This window comes from Corylus avellana, chromosome ca7 (genome assembly GCF_901000735.1).
Source record: "Corylus avellana chromosome ca7, CavTom2PMs-1.0".
NCBI lineage: Eukaryota > Viridiplantae > Streptophyta > Magnoliopsida > Fagales > Betulaceae > Corylus > Corylus avellana.
The window spans coordinates 23481353-23506553 of record NC_081547.1 but is presented as its reverse complement, the minus strand read 5'-3'; the positions used below and the strand labels follow the sequence as shown (position 1 = coordinate 23506553).

The window sequence follows — 25201 nt, the reverse complement described above, 5'->3', positions numbered from 1 at the left end:
CCTTCCTCCTTATCACATATGAAGACCTCTAGATCCATATTACGACCACTCTATATACTATCCATAATTTATTTTTCTTTCAACTCTTGTAGGGAATCCCTTTTCTGATAGTTCAATTTTTTTTCAAGTACTCTCAGTTCCTTCAAAATTATCCTTATCATATTCTTTAACAGAAACCAAGAAGAATATGAGTGCTTTCAGCCGCACTCACAATTACACACATAGGACTGTTAGAACCAGTTCCACCGGCAGCATTCCCTCTCACTTGCTCCATCATGAGGATCACCTATGGGCTTTTGATAGAAGCCACTTTGTACTGCTGCTAAGGATAGTGTACTTTTTTGTTAGTCTCACACCTAGTTGTTGTATGTTCGTTGAAAAGAAATAAAAATAAATAAATAAAAAGGGAAAATTGATGGGCAAAGGAATCCAAGGTATGCCAGTCCGACTGTACAAGTATGGGAGTTATGTTCAAGTAAAGGATTTTCACCATGAACAGTATTGGAGAGTAAGTGGGGGTCAAGTGGTAGTTGAAAATACCACTTGACCATTTGCATGGACAACTGCCACATCTTCTGATCTGAAGTATAGAAAGGAAGAAGAATGGATGTTAAAATGAAGAGTTTTGAATATTTGGCCATTTTAATTCATTTCTGGAAACAAAATTCTCAAAAACATGTTTTAGCTGACTTCCTAAAGCTTAAGAAACATCCATTTTTGCAGTAAAACCTCATAAAACTTTCCGGGATTTGCTTTCAATTATAGTTGCTACCGGCCTCAGAGAGGATACATGCATGGCAGCAACCCTAGCTAGATGCATGCACCCATTTGATTCATCTGAGAAAAAAACCCCTGCATATCAAGCCAAATGCCATCTAACTCAAGGAAACAAGAAAACCTACACACACACACACACACACACAAAAAGACCATTGGACAATTGTAATAAAATGAAATATACACCATAATACAATATCCTGATAGTAAAAAGTTGATCACAATAAGAGCTGTTACTTCCAGCACACGAAATATCAAACTCTTACAGTAACCAGTATATAATTGCTTGTGCCTTGAGGGACTGCAATAATATTTCAGTTGTTCAACAATTTAATACAGATTATTGGAAATAGTCTGTCTGACTATGATAATAATATATTATTTTCTTGGAAGACCTTGCATAAATTAAGAACACCATCAATTTCTTGAGGGAAAGCGCTTTGCTCTTGTTTCTGGCAGTCCAATGAACAATTCAGTCTCCACTTCTGAACTTGGACTACTTTCTTCGTAAGGTAAAATTTCTCTCTGCTCATTCAATCCTTGCTGCGGCTGGACACCAAACTGCAAACAGAAGAAAAAAAAATTATAAAGAGAAAAACCATATTAAAGAGTTTGACAATAATTGCTCCAAGTTTCTCAAGTGAGCAGTGCATCTGGTTCTTGTCTGTAGAAAGTTATAAAGCAGATGGCTGAGGTTTATTTTTACTTCTCCATACTCAATTGTTCAAAATATTCAATCTTAAAAATGGTTAACTAAAATCTATTTTTTTCTACTTTAGCTAATCACTTTTTTAAACATGCATCCAACAGCTTATCTAAATCTTCTCTAATTACTAAGATAATATTTTAAATTTTTAAATTTTTTTTTTTTTATTCAGACGAAAATCAAACGATTTCCACCAACCACCAAAAAAATCACATTGGAATCCGGGGCCTTCAGCCAGCGGTGCCCCTCGTGGTCCTCCATTGAATCTTCTCAGGAACGCCGTGTAGAGTGTTGAGATGAAACAATGTCACTCTGCTTAGTTGGATGGCTCTTAGAACATACCTTATGGAGTGCGATTTCGAATGTCATAAAAAAATTTGACTTTCCTCACTAAACACCAATTATATTGGTTTTTAGATAAGATGGTCAAATGCCCGATCCAACATAAAGAAAATGAGAAATGAGAAGAGGAAGAAGAAAAAAATGTTAAAGAAAGAGAGATGGAGAGAGAAACAAATAAAATGAAGATGGGTTCACGAACAATGTGGCGTGACATTGTTCTTGAACAGATTTTGCATTTGCTTTTGAATAAGTTGATGGAGGTGCTTTTTGACCTTATCATTAGCCATTAATTTTAGCTAAAATTGTAAAATGTCTAAGCGATCTCAACATCTATGTTATTTGTGATTTTCCTTACCACAAGGAGCAATATGCAGCAGAGTCTCCAAAAAAAGCACTAGAAGTTCAATTTAAGAACAATAATGATAATAGTACTAGTAGTAAAAATTTGTAAAGTTTACCTTCTCACAAAGCCTTGTGTTTTCAGCTTCTAGGGCTTTCTCCTGAATTTTAATTACAAAATAAAGCATTTAAGTAATCAAATAATGAAGCATTCTGTTGAGAAAAATCTTGTGGTGCTCAATTTGGGAGCTGAGAATTAGAGAAAAGAACCAAGAACAAAATCATATTTAGGCCCACATATCAATCAATCTAACAGTTTACCTTTTCTTTTAACTGCTCAATTTGTTCCTTGAAAACCTGAGTCTGCAAAGTATAGACCAAGATTAAGCATTTATTTCATAAAATTTATAAAAACTTAATTTTGATGGCTTTAGAAATTAACCTTTCTTGCTCTAATTTTGCTGACGCTCCCCTCTAACTGTTGTTCTATCTCTTGTAGTTCTTCGATGGAGCATGATCCCAAACCTTCTCCCAAGAGTCTCCTGAGGGCAAGCAAAATTTAAGGTTCATAAAACCCTTTGAATCTATTCATAGTATTTCAATGAATTCAAACAATATGTCGAAAGGTACAAAAACAATTAAATTAGGCAAGGAACCGTTTTGAAACTTCAAGAAGCTCAATCTTCTTCATCATGTTTGCTGCTTCATGCTTCAAATGCTGCCATTGTAAATAAAGTCAAGAGTTCAAGAAAAGCAGTGTGACAAGCACATGCCAAGATGTAGTGAGGACAAAAAGAACAGAAAATCTGGTATCTTCTTGATGAAAAATACAGGATAATGTAACGTATCAATCTTATAAAACTTGCAAAAAAATTTAAACAAATAAAAATAAAAACAAAAACAAAAAGACATAGTAAAAAACATGTTCACAGGCAATGTCAACTATCTCATATTCTCTCAAAGGCAAGTTCTATACGATAGCAGATAATCATAGGCATCACAGGAGAAGAGATTGTAGCTCAAAGCATATATCAGAGGTGATGCATGTTCGCTTGTAGCTTTTATGGTGCAACATTGATATAGTAGTCTATTTGGGGCTGTCAAATATTAGAATATAAATTAAATGATTAAATTCATTATTTTTTATAATGATTAAATTTATCATTTCTAATAAGCTTAAGTTTTTTAGATAGTGATTTATCATCATATCAAAGCAAAGATCTTAAATTCGAACTTTGTCTCCGTCAATTCTTCTTTTATTTTTTCAATTAAACACAAGTAAGGAAAATGTTAGAATATAAATTAAATGATTAAATTAATCATTTTCTGTATGTTTAAGTTTTTAAAATAAGTGATGATTTCAAAATATGATCTTAAAAGCAAATGAACATATATAAGGAAGACATGGCCAGCTCAAATGATTTTGCTGAGAAAGAAAACGACAAGCTAGTTACATGCATGCATATCTCTACCAACCAAGTTACATGCAGATGTCATTAAGTTAGATGCCATTGGAATTTTTTTCAGTTTCATATTACTTCTTCAAGATGCTGTTCTGAATGTTCATTTCCTTCCCAAACAATTTCAGAAAAATGGTACCATCCGCGGAAAAGAAGGCACCACCTGCATGTTTTGCTCAACCGATTTGTTGTTGCTCTGAGTGTCTTTTGTATGCCTTCGGTACCGATCTATGGTCTCCTGCATGCTGAAGAATAAACCCATGACTGTAATCAGTGCCTATTCATTCTACTTTTGCTGATACTAATTAGGATCAATTGAATTATATATATAAAGAGAGGCAGGGAATGTCAAAATTAATATCTATGTAATAAAAACAGGCTAGCTTCTACTATAACAATCAACTAATATTTCATACAAACATAGTTGTCTATTTGAAAATATGAAGTATAATGCTAAAAACAAACTTACATATCATGATGTTAATGTGATGCAATTTTATCAAGTATCTAATGTTGAGGTGCAACAATGTTGCTCTACTCACTTGGGCGGCACTAACATCTAGCATAGCAAAACATAATTAACCATGCCTCCCATTGTAGATGTGTTTATTCTACGAGGATATTACATACCAATCCTTCCTTGCCTGATACTTCAAATCCATGTGGTTGTTTTATGTAAAATATCCTCCTCCAAATCTTCATGGAGAAAATCAATTTTTACATCTAACTGATCAAGATGCAAATCCTATATATATAACCATAATTCCGAAGATTGGTAGACCAATCTGACTGTACTTAACTTCACAACTAGAGAGAAAATCTCACTGTTGAATTCAACGCCTTCCTTCGGTTGAAAACCCTTCACAACTAATCTAACTTTGTACCGCTTATTGCCATCATGTTCTTCTTTGATCTTCAAATGCTCCCACTTGGATGGATTCTCAACTTGCAATGCTTCATTACAACAGTCTGGCTCACCATTATCAGATAGCAACAAATAATACAAGGAAGGAGAATACCACCGTGTAGCTACTAACTCTGGAGGATCTTTTAAGCTCAGTAGTAGGTGTGCCTGGTTCCATTGGTGGAACCGCACTTTCTGGACTGCTCTAAAATTTATTTTGCACATCACTCCCAAAGTCTTCTAGTTCAATATACTCATGTTTTTCAATATCTTGTGTAGATTTGTCCTTATAGATCCCCTTATACATCACCTTTTCATTGAATATGACATTTTTGCTTCGAAAGATTTTTGGATTTTCATCATCCCAAAATTGATGATCAAATTCATCATTGCCCTACGGCCCCTACCCAATAAAAGTGCATTTCTTGGATTTTGGATCAAGTTTACTTCTAGCATCAAAGTCTATATATACACATATGACATCCAAACACTCTCAAACATGAAAGACTTACCTACTTTCCACTCGAACTCTCCTCTGGTATTCGTCCATCCAAAGGAACAGATGGTCCACAGTTAGTTAGGTATGCAACATGTCAACTCCAGCAGCCCAAAACATCTTGGGCAATCTAGCATGTATCCTCATGCTTCGGGCACTCATTAATAGTTTTGTTCATATGTTCAGTAACGCCATTCTGCTGCAGTGTCCTTGGAAAAGTCTTTTCCATTTTGATTCTATTAACAGCACATAATTCTTTGAACCTATTATCTCCATTATCAGAACTTGAAATACTTTACTTTCAACCATGTCTCAGTCTCGACTATAGCCTTCCACTTTTTATAAGTATCAAAGACATCAGATTTATTTTCCAAAAAATAAACTCATACTTTCCTGGTCGAGTCATCAATGAAGGTAACATAGTAAGATGAGCCTCCAAGAGATGAAATTGGTGCAGGCCCACGTACATGTATGAACCAGCTCTAATTTTTCAACCTAGGGCAATCTATCAGCCATAGAAAAACTATCATATTTTTTGTTAGGTTTTTAGTGATGGCTAATTCGATGCCCAAAATACATTGATGTAATTTGGTTTTAGACAAAATGTTTTTAGGAATCTTTGTAAAATCAAGTTTTTCAGTGCTTAGTTTGAATCAAGACTAAGCACGAAGACTTTGTCAGTTGGAACAAGTCGACAGAAGAGACTATTTCTTGAAGCACAGATTGATTTGTTCCAAATGCCTTTCTATTCCAAGTCCAAATGGATGAAATGAAGCTTGACCGAGAGCTCCATTCTATTGGTCGTTCCAAGTTACAGTCGAATGGAATCCGTTCCAAGTTCTGTTCCAAATGCAAGTCGAACGCGCCGCTCTAGAAAAATCTTGTTTTATGGTTTAACATAGTTCAGTTCAGATGGGCCATTTATCAGTTTGAATGAGACAATGTAAGGAGCACATTGAAGACTTCCAGAGAGCTCCATCCTAAGTCCCATTCCATTTCAGTTTTGATGCAGATTGCATAGCTGTCAATTTGTTTTATTTTCTAAATCGACTTTATGTTGTTATTTTATTAGGGTTAGAGTTTTGGGAGTCTTTATTTCGTTATTTTATTAGGTTTAAGGTATTAGAAGTATTTATGTCATATTTTATTAGGTTTATAGTTTTAGGCTATAATTATATGCTTATAGCCTCCAGAGAAGAGTAGTTGTTTTATTATTGAATTTTGATTAATGAGAATACTCAGAGTTGAGTTTATTCCTCTTTTCCTATAAACTTTAGAGAGTATCTATTATTTTTAAAAGAATTCTCAGATCATTGATAGATTCAAGATCTAAAATTATTTATTTGCTGCTTATTGATGTTCTTCCCTGCAGCCCACTAAGTCATGCTGCATCAGTTGGTATCAGAACTCAAGTTACTTTCCATGAATGGGGAGGAGTGACCGTCTGGCAAACATGAACGAGGTGCACGTGCGCACGGAGACAGCACGTAAGGAGCAACCGGCGATTCGTTTGCGGCACATGGGTGGTGGGCTGAACAATTGTCGTCGCCAACCAATACCGTGATTTGCGAAGGCGGAAGGCAAATCTATCGCTGAACGTTGGCAACACGTGGAGGATCAATTCATGGCTATGAGGGATTAAATTGAAGACCCCACTACTGGAATATCCAACCTATGTGGTCACAAATGGAGTGGATCTAGAAACCCGTTTGCGGTGCGCTGAACGCATGGACGTCAGCACCTTGCGCAAGCTCATACCAATCGGCGGGTGAGTAGGTTCAAACTTGATGTACCGGAATTCCAAGGTTGCTTGCAACCCAAAGAGTTCTTGGTGACAAAAAATAAAAATAAAAAAATTCCACAAAAAAAAGTACCTAGGAAGATGGAAAAGATGGTGCCTAGAGAGACGACGGAGATTAAGAGTCAATTAGTTGTGGTGGAGGAAGATAGATTTATTGAAGAAGATTGCTCAGTAGATTGGGCCTTTCCACCAATATAAGACATCTATCTCGACGAAGATGTGAGTTTTATACACCAAGTGTTTGATGAAAGTTCTGAAAGAGAAATCTTTGATTTGGAAGTTGATTTCCTTGGAGTAGATGCTATCTTGTCAAAAACTTTTAACCAAAGTTGTGATGAGGTCTATGGGGCGGAGACGACTTTTCTATCAAAGAGTGAAAGGGTCTTTGTGAATTCTTTGGGGATTCTCATGACATTTGGGAAGGGCAAGGTACGAGCAAAGCTTGGCAAGTCTACTCGGCAAGGTGAGGTGCGGGCCATCATGTTTATTATAAGGTGTGACCTTGTTGTGATTTTGAGAAGATGAGGATGAAATGAGTTGACTAAACAGCCGAAGGACAGTGGGAAGCACCGGCCGAATTTGGGGACGAATTCTCTCTAATAAAGGGAGAATGATGCAGATTGCGTAGTCATCAGTTTGTTTTATTTTCTAAACTGACTTTATGTTGTTATTTTATTAGGGTTAGGGTTTTGAGAGTCTTTATTTCATTATTTTATTAGGTTTAGGGTTTTGGGAGTATTTATGTCATATTTTATTAGGTTTTGAGTTTGGGGCTATAAATATATGCTATAGCCTCCAGAGAAGAGGAGTAGTTGTTTTATTATTGAATTTTGATTAATGAGAATACTCATAGTTGAATTTATTCTTCTTTTCCTATAAACTTTAGAGAGTATCTATTATTTTTAAAAGAATTCTCAGATCATTGATAGACTCAAGATCGAAAATTATTTATTCACTGCTTATTGATGTTCTTCCCTGCAGCCCACTAAGTCATGCTGCATCAGTTGGTATCAGATCTCAAGTTACTTTCCATGAATGGGGAGGAGTGACCGTCTGGCAAACATGAACTTGCTCACGGAGATAGCACGTAAGGAGCAACCGGCGATTCGTTTGTGGCACATGGGTGGTGGGCTGAACAATTGTTGTCGCCAACCAATACCGTGATTTGCTAAGGCGGAAGGCAAATCTATTGCTGAACGTTGGCAACACGTGGAGGATCAATTCATGGCTATGAGGGATTAAATTGAAGACCTCACTACTGGAATATCCAACCTGTGTGGTCACAAATGGAGTGGATCTAGAAACCCGTTTGCGGTGCGCTGAACGCATGGATGTCAGCACCTTGCGCATGCTCATACCAATCGGCGGGTGAGTAGGTTCAAACTCGATGTACCGGAATTCCAAGGTTGCTTGCAACCCAAAGAGTTCTTGGTGACAAAAAAAAAAAATTCCACAAAAAAAAGTACCTAGGAAGATGGAGAAGATGGTGCCTAGAGAGACGACGGAGATTAAGAGTCAATTAGTTGTGGTGGAGGAAGATAGATTTATTGAAGAAGATTGCTCGGTAGATTGGGCCTCTCCACCAATATATGACATCTATCTCGACGAAGATGTGAGTTTTATACACCAAGTGTTTGATGAAAGTCCTAAAAGAGAAATCTTTGATTTGGAAGTTGATTTCCTTGGAGTAGATGCTATCTTGTCAAAAACTTTTAACCAAAGTTGTGATGAGGTCTATGGGGCGGAGACGACTTTTCTATCAAAGAGTGAAAGGGTCTTTGTGAATTCTTTGGGGATTCTCATGACATTTGGGAAGGGCAAGGTACGAGCAAAGCTTGGCAAGTCTACTCGGCAAGGTGAGGTGCGGGCCATCATGTTTATTATAAGGTGTGACCTTGTTGTGATTTTGAGAAGATGAGGATGAAATGAGTTGACTAAACAGCCGAAGGACAGTGGGAAGCACCGGCCGAATTTGGGGACGAATTCTCTCTAATAAAGGGAGAATGATGCAGATTGCGTAGTCATCAGTTTGTTTTATTTTCTAAACTGACTTTATGTTGTTATTTTATTAGGGTTAGGGTTTTGAGAGTCTTTATTTCATTATTTTATTAGGTTTAGGGTTTTGGGAGTATTTATGTCATATTTTATTAGGTTTTGAGTTTGGGGCTATAAATATATGCTATAGCCTCCAGAGAAGAGGAGTAGTTGTTTTATTATTGAATTTTGATTAATGAGAATACTCATAGTTGAATTTATTCTTCTTTTCCTATAAACTTTAGAGAGTATCTATTGTTTTTAGAAGAATTCTCAGATCATTGATAGACTCAAGATTTAGAATTATTTATCCGCTGCTTATTGATGTTCTTCGCTGCAGCCCACTAAGTCATATTGCATCAAGTTTGAACCAAAGTCTTCCAAAGTTGGCGGTTCTATTTGTTGTGTCGATCTATTTAAGTTCGAACATGTAGTTTTGGCATTGACCCAGCTGAAGTAAAACGAGCATAACTTTTGATTCCGAAATCCAACAAACTCAAACTTGGTGTCTTTAGAAAGCTAATTCAAAATGTTGCAATTTTTATTTCGTGAAAAGTTTCCAATTCCAACTTTTAAGGGTCAAAACAGGCTTTGACGAAAAGACTGAAAGCTAAATCGCATTAAACATGCTCCAGTTTGAACGGGTCACTTACTAGTCCGAATGACTCATAAAATTGCACTTTTTGGGTAACCGAATTTATGATTTTAGGGCCACTTTCTCAGGTCTATTTAAGGGATTTTAGAGCTCGGTTTTATTTCTCGAGAAAAAAGATTTTTTCCTTCATGTGCTAAGAGAGAAAATCTAGGTTTCTATGCTTTCAATTGCTCCTCTCTTAAAGTCTTTGTTATATATCACAACCGTTCATCAACAACAATTGAAGCCTATAAGAGTTTCAGTAAAGGAGATCAAGTAAAAGACTTTGTCCAAACGGTCTAAGGTAACTACTACGATAGTAGACAAGCAGGTCACTTGTCTAATGAAAGAGAGTGTCAACTTCAAAGTTTTTGTAAGTGTGAACTTCTTGTATTTTCATTCTTCTATAGTGGATTGATTTCTTGAGTTTGGATATCTCAAAGTGGTTTTACTTTTAAAGAGTTCTTAAAAAAGTTTTCACTTCGTCACCAAATTTGCTTTTGTTGATTAATTTATCGCTTTCATTATATTTGGTGAATTTTTGTGTGGTTCTTAAATTTTAAATTCCACATTATAGTATGTCATGGATTTTAAGATTAATAGTCACTTTAACACTCCCCATTACGTATAGGCTCAAACTCCCTATTAACAGAGTCAATGTTCGATCCCAGGACCTTTAGTTCTGATACCATATTAAATTACCAATTATCCCAAAAGCTTAAACTTATAGGAATTGATAAATTTAATTACTTAATCATTACTTTAACATTCCTCCTCACGTGTAAGCTCAAACTCCCTTTTAACAGGTGAGGCTCAACACGTGGAATATTTAATTTAAATAGGAGTGAATAGACGGAGTTAATGTTCGATCCCAGAACCTTTGGCATTGATACTATATTAAATCACCGCTTATCCCAAAAGCTTAAGCTTATAAGAAAATGTAAATTTAATTACTTAATCATTACTTTAACAATGTCTCTCACATGCAGGCTCAAACTCCATTTTAATAGGTAATGCCCAACATGTGAAATATTTAATTTAATTGGAAGTGATTTGATGAAGTCAATGTTAGAACCCAGGACCTCTAGTTCTGATATCATGTTAAATCACCCGTTTCCCAAAAGCTTAAGCTGATAGGATACCATGAACGAAACTAATAATGCGGAAATAATATCAGCTCTTGCCTAAAAATTGTGTAATTAGATGTTTAATTTGAGTAGATTGTGATTAATTTGAAAAATATGGGAAACTAAAATATCAGTCAGAACTATAAGTTATAGCTTTAATGGAGTTAATTCATATAAAATCTAAGCCCTTAAGTGAGTTATTAAGACCATCTACTAATCTAACTTTGCTTGAACGGAAATTAGGTTTGGATAAAAAGTAAATTAAGGGAAATATGTAATTAATTGGAGAAAGTAGTGGTATTGATATTTGAATTTATCTTTTTGTAGGATCGAATTGAATTGGTTTAAAAGGAAAAAAAAAAAAAAAAAAAAAATCTTGGTTGTTAAGCATGCTTGGGAATAAATAGATGTAGTTAACTTGGATTTTTCTAAAATACAAAATGTGATCTTTTGTAAAGAAGTATAGTTTCTAGAAATCATTGAATATTTTTTATATTTTATGTCCTATTATAATGTTGGCTTTCTAAATAGAGTGAAAATAAATAATTATTGTGTTCATGTCAAAAGAATAGTGTAAATCAAGCTTTATTTTTGTAACGAGATGCAATTTAATGCATAATTATGGAACTATTAGTTCATATGTTGATTTTATAAATTATATTGATGAGGGATATATGATTCTGAACAAAGTTAGTGTTGATGTATCGAATATGCATACTTCAAAAACATTGTGTATATCAGTGTGAACACTTGGATTTATGTTTGGAAAAGCCCAAGGCAAGTGCGGATGAAATTTAGAGTCTGATTCAAAATCCAATGCTCCAATTCAAGGGGTAATGTGATTTAGGGTCTGATTAGAAAATCAGTCCACTAATTCATAGGAAAGAGAGTATATATGCAACTACCTAAGGATGAGGTTTGTTAATTTAGGGAATTATGATGAATGATGTAGATCAGAGTGTATTCCGAACCCATATGTTATTTCATGTTTTTGTCGATTAAGTGTCGTGGCTATCCGGACGGCCATATGTCCCGTCTGGATGGGCGCCGTCAGTTTATTTTATTTTCTATCCGACTTTATGTTATTATTTTATTAGGGTTAGGGTTTTGAGAGTCTTTCTTTCGTTATTTTATTAGGTTTAGGGTTTTGGGTATAAATATATGCTTATAGCTTACATAGAAAGGCAGTTGTTGTTTATTATTGATTTTGATTAATGAGAATATTCAGAATTAAGTTTATTCCTCTATTTTCCTTCAAAACCTAGAGAGTAACTAGCTTTTGTTAAGAAGATTTTTTAGATCATTGATAAAATCAAGATCTATTAATACCTTCTTCGCTGCAGCCCACTAAGTCACACTGCATCAGCTGGTATCAGAGCTCAAGTTACTTTCCATGAATGGAGAGGAGCGACCGTCTAGCAAACATGAACGAGATGCACATGCGCACGGAGACAGCACGTAAGGAGCAACCGGCGATTCCTTTGCGGCATATGGGTGGTGGGCCGAACAATTGTCGTCACCAACCAATTATACGATTTGCGGAGCAGAAGGCAAATCTATTGTTGAATGTTGGCAACATGTGGATGATCAATTCACGGCTATGAGGTTGAAGACCTCACTATTGGAATATCCAACCTGTGTGGTCACAAAGGGAGTGGATCTAGAAACCTGTTTGCGAAGCGCCGAACGCACGAACGTCAGCACCTTGCGCAAGCTCATGCCAATCGGCGGGTGAGCAAGTTCAAACTCGATGTACCGGAATCCCAAGGTTGCTTGCAACCCAAAGAGTTCTTGGTGACAAAAAATAAAATAAAAAATTCCACAAAAAGAAGTACCTAGGAAGATGGCGGAGATGGTGCCTAGAGAGGCGAGGGAGATTAGGAATCAATCAGTTGTGGTTGAGGATGATGGATTTATTGAAGAAGATTGCTCGGTAGATTGGGCCTCTCCACCAATCTATAACATCTATCCCGACGAAGAGGTGAGTTCTATACATCAAGTGTTTGATAAAAGTCTTGAAACAAACATCTTTGATTTGGAAGTTGATTTTCTTGGAGTAGATGCTATCTTGTCAAAAACTTTTAACCAAAGTTGTGATGAGATCTATGGGGCGGAGAAGACTTTTCTATCAAAGAGTGAATGGGTCTTTGTGAGTTCTTTGAGGATTCTCATGGCATTTAGGAAGGGCAAGGTACGAGCAAAGCTTGGCAAGTCTACTCGGCAAGGTGAGGTGCGGGCCATCATGTTTATTATGAGGTGTGGCCTTGTTATGATTTTGAGAAGAGGGGGATGGAATGAGTTGACTGGACAGCCGAAGGACCGTGGGAAGAACTGGCCGAATTTGAGGACGAATTCTCTCCAACCTGGAGATAATGATGTAGATCGGAGTATATTCCGAACCCATATGTTATTTCATGTTTTTGTCGTTTAAGTGTCGTTGCAGTCCGGATGGGCACTGTCAGTTTATTTTATTTTCTAGCTGACTTTATGTTGTTATTTTATTAGGGTTAGGGTTTTGAGAATCTTTATTCGTTATTTTATTAGGTTTAAGGTTAATTTGTGGGGTATTTATGTCATATTTTATTAGGTTTAGGGTTTTGGGGTATAAGTATATCCTTATAGCCTCCATAGAAAGGCAATTGTTGTTATTATTGATTTTGATTAATAAGAATACTCAGAGTTTAGTTTATTCCTCTATTTTCCTTTAAAACCTAGAGAGTATCTAGCTTTTGTCAAGAAGATTTCTTAGATCATTGATAGAATCAAGATCTAGAAATACCTATCCGCTGCTTATTGATGTTCTTCGCTGCAACTCACTAAGTCACGCTATATCTGGTTTGTTGTTAACAATATACTGTTATCTATATGCAAAAACAATATTTAATAAATGTTACAAAATTCCAAGAAAATTAATATTTTACTTTGTTGTTTGAAAAGCTCGATTTAATTACCTAATATTGTTTACGAATTCTGTTAAGTTTATACTTTTGAGTTCGTATAATGGTTTGTCATTGGAAATTGTAATCGTTATATTTCAGAAACTATATATATATATATATATAAGATTGGGTTGTGTTTTATAAAACTCCCAAATTAGTTCTAAGGTGTTGAAATGCTCGGTTTAAGGGCATGGAGAATTTAGGATTTTCAAAAAACGGGTGTTAAATTTTATGTGCAACATTCAAATGGTCCTAGCACCGTCCCAATGTTGCCACGTCAAAATGTTCAAACGATGCTTAGTAGTTGTGGATCACCATTTGAACGGTTACATTGTACAAACGACTATAATACGTCCAAATTTAGAGGAAACATGGGGGAGGGCTTATATAAGCTTAAGGAAACCCATTTTGGCTTGCACAAATCAACCCTAAAGAGAGAAAGTGAGAGAGAGTTAGGAGAAGGGCTTTTCCTTGGGATTTTGTGCACTTAGGGCATAAAGCTCCCACCTTTGAGGTATAAAGCTTGATCCAATGTTAAAATTATGTGTTGTGTTTCCAAGGGGTCGTTCAATGGCTGTCAACCATATCTCATGAAGTAGAGGTCACTAATTTGAATTTTTCTTTCCCCTTCCCTTGGGGGCCAATTACTCATTTTTTTTAAAAAAAAAAAAAAAAAAAAGATTTTATGTGTTGTGTTTCATGCTAAAGCTTTGATTTTCATAAAAGTTTATATACTTTAAGTATTAATTTCCTTAATATTGTTAAAAGTTAGGTCTTTTAGCTAGGTGTACTTGAATTTTACATGAAAGATTAGGACTTAGAGAACTAGATCTCGTTTTGACCCTAGGTCAATGCTCAAACACTCACCTTTCTACCCTTCTAGAACATTTCTTAGGTGGTTTAACAAGAGGATGTGAACATGGGAGGAAAGTTGTGTTTTTGAAGCTTTTGGTGTAAGACGTAACCTTGCTTGTTTTCAAAGTTGGTCCATGCTTTGCGAACACCTTAGAGGATTGTGAAACCTCTTGGAGGCAAGGGGGCGTAGTACATCAGGTTTTGGTTGAGTAAAAGTTGGGAAAAAACACTCCAAGACAAAATCATTCACACAATGTCGAGCACCGTTCCAACCCTCAAGGAATGTTCAAAAGTTTTAGGGCAGCATGTGTAAATCAAGTTTTTAAGCATAAATTAGGTTTTGCTTTCAAGTGTTAGTTTATAGAAATTTGACCCATTCCATGTGTCAAAACTAGTCCTAATATTTTCTTTTCATATCAAAAGGGTTTGGTGTGAAAAATGTGTATTTTTTAGGGTTCTAGATGTTTTCGTCAGGAAGCCATCATGTGGCTGCCATGACAAATCATGGCTGGACGTGTGCTCTCTGTGAGGTTTTGTCAAGAAGCCTTCATGAACTTGGCATGACGAAGAAGGTCATGGAAGACCTTAGAACTCTTAGGTTGCTTTCGTCATTACAACGTCAAAATCCCGTCATGACAAAAATCTCCTGGTCCTGGCAAGTGTCAAAGAGTTAGCGATGAAATCCTAGCATTTCAACAGGACGATGCTGGGCTACCATCATGACGACGCCTTAAGACCATTTTGTCATGAAGACGTCATGACGAAATTCCACCATTTGCACTAAATCTGAAGGGTTTCTTGTGACTTTGGGGCTTCCATATAAATAGAACATTATGCCCTTTTGTTCAATAAGCAAGGTGATTAAGTTTGACCTAGAGTGAGCTTCTAGAGGCGCTCTTACTTCCTTGATTCCAATAGAAGATGTATTGTAAGCTTCGAGCTTTCATTCTCTTGAGGCGTTGAGTTTCATACCTTATTCTTTGAGTTTTCCAAGAGATGATGTACTAAGCTAAGAGCTTCCCTTCTCTGTAAGTGTTGTTGTCGTTGATCGAACCACATCCAAACATTACCTTCATCCACCGAAAAGTCTACCGAATGGTCGGTGAGAAAGTGCACGTGAAGACTATTGTTGAGCTTGGAGGCAAGCGGTAAACTTCTTGTTGTCTTGAATCTAGTAACAAGCTAGATAAAACTATGAGTTTCAAAAACCCCATAAGAGAGGTGCAGATTGGATTTCAAAGAAAAAGCATGTTCTTCTCAAAACCCACCTAGCTCTCAAGGGAAGTCTCCGTGTGTTACCCCTTCTGCTGTGGATATTTCACGTCTTGTGTCTAGTAAACAGAATAAAGGAAAGAGAGCCTTAGAATCCCTTGGCCATAGGTCTATTGAACTAGAGACGAAGTTGAGTGATCATTCATCTTCTTCAGGTGTTCCTACTTGCCACTTTTGTAGTACAAAGGGTCACATTCCACCTTATTGTTTCTTGCTTAGGTCTAGGATTCCTAAGAAAACAGTCACTCTCTCGTGTATTGGGATTCTGGACAATGGATAAGGGTAAGAGTAAAATGGGGGAATGTTGATGAGAGAGTTCTCACCAACTATATGAATCTTCTCATTTGGAATGTGAGGGAATTAAATCACCCCTCTAAACAAAGGGAGGTAAAAAGAATGATAAAACTTCGTAAAATTAGCTTAGTTTGCTTGATTGAGACTAGGGTGGAGGAAGCAAAGGCTGATATGCTTAGAACCTCAATTGCTCCAGATTGGGGTTTTGTTTTTAACTATGAGAAGCATGTCTTGGGTAGAATTTGGATTTGTTGGAATCAGTCTGATTTTGAAGTGACTGTACTTGACAAGAGTGATCAGAGCATTAGTTGTACGTGTAATTCAATACTCCAAGGAAAATCTTTGTTAGTTTCAATCTTTTGTATATGGTGTTAACAAAGGTTTAGATAGAATGAAGCTTTGGCATAGTTTGGCTTCTTTGAAGCTGAAAGTGGCTAATAATCCTTGGATACTTTGCGGTGATTTTAATGTTGTTAAAACTGTGGCTGAGAAGTGGGGCTCGGATAAGCTCAATTCCTATGAAGTTGAGTTTGGGGCTTGTTTGAATGACCTTGAGGTGTTTGATCTTAATTTAGTGGTTGTTTTTATACTTGGACTAATAAGAGTGAAGAGCCTCGTTTTGTGGCTAGAAAGCTTGATATGGTGATGGTTAATGAAAATTGGATAAGCAATTTTGGCAAAACTATTGTGGATTTTCTTAATGGGGATTATTTCGGATCACTCTCCTACTATCATTTCAATAGGTACTTTGAAGAGCTTTGGTCCAAAGCCCTTCAAATTTTAGAACTATTGGATGGAGCATAAAGAATTTTTGAATTGGGTAAGGGAAGGTTGGAGTTTGCAGGTTGATGGGGTTCCTATGTATCAATTGTGTATGAAACTTCGTCCTGTTAAAGATGTCTTTAAAAGGCAGAATCTGGTTTGTTTTGGTGATCTGAAGCAGAGAGTTATACAGGCTCAAGAAAAAGGATGTTCTTGCTTCATTTGGGAGACCTGACTGTATGCTTAAGGAAATGGAGTGCCTTCATGCCTATGTTTCTATAACAAAGCTGAGGAGGCCTTCTTAAAGCAAAAGGAAAGAAATCAATGGCTTCAATTAGGTGATCAAAATGATATTTATTTTCATCGTCGTCTTAGAGCTCAAAATGCTAGGAATACCATTACTCACTTGTGGGATGAGCATGGTAATGAAGAGGAAGAAGTGGAGAAGATTAAGAAGTTTGCTAAGGATATTTATATTAAGCTTTTGGGCTCTAATCAGATGCATTTTGATGAGGCAAAAGCTGCTAGAGTTAGACAGCTTGCTTTTGTGTCTATTCTTGCTAAGAAGGTTGCTATGCTGGAAAAGGAAGTCACAACTGAGGAAACCAAGACTACATTGTTTCACATGAAAGCAAATAAGGCCCCTGGGCCTAATGGGTTTTCTTATGATTTTTTCAAGTCCTCCTGATCAATTGTCGGTGATGAGGTGGTGGCTGTAATTAAGGGTTTTTTTGACACTAGCTTGTTTCTTAAGGAAGTAAATGCTACAATCTTAACTTTGGTGCCTAAGAAAATTAATCCCTCTGCTATGGGGATTATGTAAGTATACCTTCTTGCTCATGTAAGTTTGTGTTGTTCTTGCTTGTGAAATTTGTCACACACTTAACAGATGACATGCCTTATACTTGCAATTTCTACAATTGCCTTGAGTGTATTGAAAAAAGACGTGAGAAAATTTTGTATATTTTGGTGCACATTGTGATAATATTTGGTGCATCCTTGTATATGATTGTCACAAATTAAATGTGTAATTGCGTGTCTTTAAAAATGCATGTGCTTGTTTATGAAAAGAGATAAATTTGTTTTCAAAATATGGCTGAGTTGTCCCTCTCCCTCCTCAATTTTGGTCTCTCTCATAAAAAAATGTGTTCTTACTTCAAAACCTTTTTGTTAATTATGTGCATGCGTTAGTTTTCATCATGCCTTGCATCCATCTTTATGCTATTTAGAACCTAGGTTTGCATCCATCTTGTTTTGCATATCTTTAGGTTTACAAAGTTAACCTTGGGGACTAAATGATTCTCGGTTCTCTTTTCCTTGAATTTGTATTTATTATATTCTAGGACATGATATTATCCATCAGGATTCAAAATTGTCTTTTTCTTAGCCTTTGGCTTTGTGAGTCTCATTGTGGTTGTTATTTGAACTTTTATGATCATTCATTCAAGTTCAAAACTTGTGACTTGTGGTCTCATTTTTTAGATCATCTCATGCATTCCTTCCTAGGGTTGATGAATGAGTTCTAGTTTGAGAGGTTGTTACACTTAGTCTTGTCCTAACCTAAGTATATGGTTAATTGTCCACACATATGTACTCTTGTGGTTTGGGCATCACTTTCGCTCAGGTGATTGAATTATATTAGGTTTTTGTTTTGTGATGAATTCATTGCATGTTCCTTGGTTCATATGCCCATGCTTTTACATCAGTTTGACTTACACATTTGCTACTCTTCTTTGGAATTGTATTTGGGGAGGTTTCAAGTTTTTTTTGTTTGTATTTGTTAAGTGGTTTCCTTTGTCCTTTTGTGACAAAAGGGGTGAGAAGTAATTGTTGTTTTGAGGGGAAGTGGCGTTCTCTTTATGGTTCAAACTCATGCATGGATTATATGTTCTGTGATATTGTTTTTGTTGTGCTTCTATTTTTTATAATTCAATGCTTGTAATGAGTTTGCTAATGTTTCCAAAAAAAAAAAAAAAGGTGGTTTTCATTTACATCCTCCATGAGTCTAGTTGCGTTTAGTTAGGCTACATAGGTTTGAATCTTATGGATTTTGCTGCAATTTTCTTGGTTCTATGATGTATGAGTTTTGTCATCGAATAGCCAAAGGGAGAGATTATTAGTTTATAGAAATTGCCCAATTCGGTTTGTTAAAAATAGTCTTGATATTCTTTTTATATCAAAAGGGTTTGGTGTGAAAAATGTGAATTTTTGAAGGTTCTAGTTGCTTTCATCAAGAACCCTACATGAGAACGCCTGGACATAAATGTTACATGTTATGAGTTTTGTCAAGGTGATTATTGGTGTTTGAGTTTTATCACCAAATCACGCCTAAACATAAAAGGCTTTGGTTTGTATAAGGTATCTAGACTTTCATCTTAGGTCAATGTTACAATTCTGTTGTTTTAATTATGATAATTGTTAATACATGCGACACTTCAAGTTAATTAATTTGGAGAAGCTGCAAGTGCTACTCCAAGTTAATTAATTTCGAGAGTGTTACATAAAATGTCTATATCTCACACCTAGATGAACGACTTCTATTTATGGAGGTAAAAATAATTAAACTTGTGTTAAAATTTTCAAATGACTCAAAACAAAGAGTAATTCTAAATAGCCTACTTATGTCCTACTAAGAATGATGTGGTTATTAAAATCATTATTGGATTAAAACTTAATAATGATCAATCGCAAGCTCAATGGTGATTTTAATAGCCATATCATTCTTAGTAGGACACAAGTAGGCCTTCTAGAATTACTCCAAAACAAATCCTTCTTATTAGAAACTTCATAAAGTATCTAGAGAATTCTTTTATGATTGGTAAACTACCATTTGGCTTTGTTTGAAATTAATATTAGATGATTTAGACTAGACCTAATATTCTATTAGTTTTGGAGACTTTATTTCATTTTCAGCTATTTAGTGTTGAGGAATGCTACACATACTCCCAATTCTCCATACTTATTAACTACTAACTCTTTTCGAGTAAGATAGCACTAGCATTTTTCTAATAATAAACATATCATAAGAAAAACTGTATCCAGTATACTTTAGGGTAAATATGATTAATTCATGAGAAAACTATCTATTAACAATAGTACTGATGATAATCAAAACAAGATGAATTAACAGAAAAAAAAAAAAAAAAAAAAAAAAAAAAAAAAAAAAAAAAAAAAAAAAAAGATAATCCAAATAAGATGCTCGCACTACCAACCTTGTAAATTGAAGAGTCCTAGCAATGAAAAGAAGTCATTACCTTTAATCATCTATGACTAATGATAACTAATTGTGCCCGTATTTGGGCTAAAGCCTCCAATACACTAATTTAGGCTCAAGTGTTAAACATTAAAAAACTTGTCTTCATTATGCAATTAGAAAAAGCCGCATATGCATGAGAAAGAAATGTGCCACTTACTGTTAGGGTTTATGTTCTTATTGTATGATATTTTGGTTTATTAAATAGAGTTGTTTATTTTCTAAATTATATGAGAACATTGGACATATTATTTTGTATATCTACATGTAGTCATTAAGTTATATTGAACTAGCTTATTACCCGCGCTACGCCCGAGATTCTTCATTATAATTTAATTTTAAAATTTAAATGCATCATTTTTCATTATAAGTTAAAAAAGACGTATAAAAATATATCTCACCTCTTTAAAAAATAAATAAATAAATAAATCTTTGTTCCGATAAGTATATATGATTTAAAATGAATAGTATAAAGAAAAACAAATTAGCAAGAAGAATACATCAATTATAATATAGAAAATTAGCATGATTATTTAATATTGTTAGTGTGATATCTATAATATTTCAATACAAATCAAACGTATATAATTTTGCACATTTGAAAAAAAAAAATACATAGAAAAATAAACAATTTTTTAATGAAAATTAGTTCCCATAGGCATACATTAAAATGAAAAGTATAAAAAAAATAAAATAAAAAATAAAAAATAAAAAAACCTTTTAAATAAATGGGCTTGTTGGCTGATTTTTTCTATTTTTTTATGGCCGATATGCCGATTATGAGTAGTTAATGTAGTATGTTTTTAAATTTTAAATGCTGTCTTTTTATAGTTTTGGAGAGTAGTTAATTTAAAAATATATATATATATATATCGTGCATTAACTTTTTGAGCTTAATGAAATCTATTGAAATATAATTAAATGCTCTTAATTAAGCTAATTTAATGAACGGTTCAAAAATTATAACTTAAAAAACCGGTTTAGCCTTTAAAAAAAATGGGTTCACGCCACATGTCGCAATTCTAGACTACCTCTAACGAGTGATTCGGCTATTTTATATATATATATATATATATATATATATATATATGAAGTGTACTAATGAGATTATCACACAAAATATCTAGACCGTAAACCTCATAACTTATAAACTATGGTCCGTAGTCAATGGAATTGAGCATTCTATTTGATAAGACAATAGTATATCAATCATGATAAATCATATAGCATATCAATCATGATGCTCTATCTTGATCATAGAAGTGGAAACTTCTGATTGATAGATTGGTGCAATTACAATGAACTAAGCAGACCACATTGAGTTGTTATTCTACTATAACTACTATCAATATAAATAACTTGAACTCACGATCGCTTGTAGCATTGACTTTCAATCCTAAGAGAAATGTAAACTCAAATATGAAGTAGATGTCACTTTGATACATACAGGATTGAGATATTTTACGATCAAAATCTCGGTGTGTTGAGTAATCATATGTAGCATTGTAAGAATACTACTCCTCAAGATGGAATCCATAATCTATGGATTTAATCAAAGCGACATGAAATATCCACTTGAGACAAATTTAATGGGAAATTGTCCATAGTATACATTAGTAAAGAGTTATTAAAATTAAGTGTACTAAATAAAATATGATTTCACGAGTACAAGAATAATCAAAAGATTAAATCAGGTACTCAAAAATTAAGAAATAGTAAATTAAAGTGACATTTTATTTATGACTTTAATTCGACTATAATATTTCATGAACGGTCAATTGCAATTATAAGATGTCATTGAGAGTTTTGATTAGCTAAAATCAATACTAGAGTGTAATTATTATTTTTTAGTGGAATAAATTGTAAGTAATAGTAACCTAGAACAAGTCATGAGATGATGAGTGTCCTAGGAGTATTGGAGCTAGTTTTATTGTTCCTTTTAAATTCCTTCCCAAGCAGATTTTTATCCCTTATTGGCCTTGACCTAATTACACAAGGAGAATAATCTAGTGGCCATGTATTATAGTGACTGTAGCTAGGTTTTCCATGTCCTACTTTGACAATGAAACTTAGTCCCACCTTGACTTGGAAATACACGCCTATTTAAAGAGAGCTTGTGTAGGCATTAGAACACTCTCTTGGCCTCATAATCAGAATTGAGGAGAAGGTTTAGAGATCTCAAACCCCTAACCTATACATGTGGATTGAGGAGAAACAAGAGGAATCAAATCAGCCTCATCATTGTGCAAGGTGGTATTCTACCCTTTGCAAATTGTTGTTTTGCATGATCTTATGCTATGCTTTTAAGATGCTCTTTCTTGAGTTTTTTTCGTTGTATCTTTTAGATATATTCCCAACGGTTAACATAGTAGGTTAAGTGAGAATGGTTTGAGACCCTAGAAGTATATACAGGTCTTAAATTAGCTTCAAACTTACAAAGTTGAGAGAAGACCTAAGGCATACTTATCAATGATGCTGATACAACAATAGAATAAGAGTATTATTATCATTGTTTTTTGTCATTAATACTATTATTATTACAAGCTGTGATTGAGTCACTGTAATAATCAGCCCAACTAAATTCAAACGAGAAAAAAGGAAAGAATAAATGCATTCACTTTGAGGCTGCAAGCTATTATTTTAGCGTCTTGTACGCTGATAAATCTATTGATCTTAATATTTTTTTTCTAATCAATCTATTGATCTTAATAGAGTATAACATTTGTGAGTTCACTTTCTACCAGAGAAAATTTAATATATATTAAAATTTCTATTAAATTTATCATCACATGTTAAAACTTCAAGCTCACATGATATAAATCAAAAGGTATTATTACTAAGGTCTAAATCAAAATATAGATATATTTTGATTTTTTTTCTCCTTCATAATATAGATATATAAAGAAGAGATTTCAACTCTCAAGAGAGAGATTAATTAAGACATGACTCCATTGCAACCGATATTTATAGTAATTGGATTCTAACTGCTGAGGATTTCTGCTCAATATATTCTCTCTCTCTCTCTCTCTCTCTCTCTCTCCAGCATCTAGTGTAGTGATTAGAACACCTAATGCACTCTGACCCACTACCCAAGTAACTTTGCATGTACTATGCTCCACTAATCAAGCAAAGAAAGTACAAATTTATTTTATCTACTTTATTCATGATAAGCCTAAGATATTGATTAATACTTAATCCTCGATCGTTACACTTCTGTAAATTGTAAAATTTGAATTTGTAACCCTGCCCGATAAAAAAAATAGTACATATTGTAAACTTCTTGTCATTAGAATGGGATGTGTTATGATCCAAAACCCATTTATGATTTTTTTTTTTTTTTTTTTTTTTTTTTGAATTCATATAAACTCTAGCCAGGAAATTAAAAATCATCTTCTTCCTGGGTTTAGTTGCCTCTCTCTCTCTCTCTCTCCCCGTGAGTATAGACAAGACAACTGAAAAGCGAGTTTGGGAGTGGAAGGCAGAGAGGATTCATAAGATCATTTTAACTTTTTTTTTTTTTAAGATCATTTTAACTTGAAAAAGGGAAGAAGATGCGTATGTCTGACACACACACAGCGGGAGAGAGAGAGAGAGAGAGAGAGAGAGAGAACTTTCAAGCATTAATGGCTTGTATAGAGAGAAAGTATACTTCAGATCATTCAACCCTAAAGTGCAGAAACACACACAAACATATGCATGAGGCTTATGATTATATAACATATAATTAAATGAACACAACAATAGTGAAAGAATCCACTGACTTCCCATATATATATAGGGAAAATTAAAAATAACATAGAAGACATAATTTCACAAATAATTTATGAAAAATGAAACATTAGTTCTACCTGGAACTCGCAAATTCATAGAGCTTGCCCCTCGGAGAGAAGATTATGAGTGCAACCTCGGCATCACAAAGAACTGATAGCTCAAAGGCTTTTTTTAGCAGCCCATTTCGCCGCTTGGAGAAGGTCACCTGTCTGCTTGTGGCGTTCTCTATGCGCCTCATCTGAGTTTTCCCTCTAACCATCTTGGAGAAGAAAATGAAGCTCACTGGACCACAAACACACACAAAATCTTCAGTGCATATTAAAAAGCGTACAAAATTTTAAGACAGGAAATGAAAAATTCGTACCAAATAAGTAGAACCCAGAAACCTTTGATGAGAAATCAAAGGATGAAGATTCCAGACGAAGAAAGAAGACGAACCAAATCTGAGGTTTGGGACCAAAGAAATATATTACAGATTAATAGCTGCCAAAAAAAAAAAAAAACCCAGAAGGCTTTTGTTGCAAGAGAGATGAAATAGAGGTGTGGGGTTTGATTCAAATCCCTCAAGACAAAACAAAAAACCAAAATCTTGTTCAGCTGATCAAGCAGTTGTCAACCACCCAAGAAACTGTACGGCTTTGAAAGTGGGGAATAAGGGAAATCTTACCAAATCGGCAAAAACCCAGGAAGCTTTACCCAAGTGGAGAGGAAGAAGAAGGCTAAAAAAATAAAATCTTGAGAACAAACAAAAAACCAAAACCAAAAAAAAAAAAAAACAAAAAAAAAAAGTAGAGGTGGGTGTCTCCTGATTGCTTGACTCGTTAAAGCCCTTTTCTTCTTCTCAGTCACCACCAAAGAGGCGAAACACAGACGCACATCCACCTTTCCTTATTCGTCTCTCTTCTCTCTCTCACTCTCTCTCTACAGCCCCACTTGGCCTATATATGTGTAATACTAGACAGTATTATAAAATTGAAATTTGGTAACAGAAAACCTCATCCTTTGCTTGTTTTGGTAAAACCCAGAATACGGACCTGAAAAAGAAATATCGATTAAAATAGAAAAGGAAAAGAAAAAAGAAAAAGAGGGAGAGAGAGAGAGAGAGAGAGAGACTGCGGGACTATAATTATTGGTACTGTTGTCTTTTTTATTGGTATTTTTGCGTAACAGTTAACTGAAAACTACAGACGAGAAACGAAAGTCGTGAAGCAAAGAAGAGAAAAATAGAAATGGAAAAAAAAAAAGGAGAGAGAGATAAAACATAGTACAATGTTAGAAACACGTCAACCTCTTCCGTACAATGACGTACTTAGCGGACCAATGAGGAGGCGAAAACACATACCACTCTCATCATTAACTTTCTTTGCCATAAAAATATTACGGGAAGGGGAGGGAGAGGGGTGTAGCTGGTAGGGTCAGTTTTTTTTTTTTTTTT

At 34.8% G+C, this 25201-nt stretch overlaps 1 protein-coding gene across 1 annotated transcript; it reads right to left on the bottom strand.

The window, feature by feature from the left end:
• Positions 1 to 932: 932 nt before the first annotated feature.
• LOC132186361 (MADS-box protein SOC1) lies at positions 933 to 24577 on the bottom strand. The gene is made up of 9 exons (XM_059600295.1): positions 24434 to 24577; positions 24131 to 24209; positions 23844 to 24048; positions 3788 to 3869; positions 2821 to 2882; positions 2607 to 2706; positions 2486 to 2527; positions 2284 to 2325; positions 933 to 1338 (listed from the first exon to the last, which is right to left on the bottom strand). The coding sequence occupies exons 3-9, from the start codon at positions 24023 to 24025 to the stop codon at positions 1195 to 1197; spliced, it is 654 nt and encodes a 217-aa protein (XP_059456278.1). The 5' UTR covers positions 24026 to 24048; positions 24131 to 24209; positions 24434 to 24577; the 3' UTR covers positions 933 to 1194.
• Between the last annotated feature and the right edge of the window lie 624 nt (positions 24578 to 25201).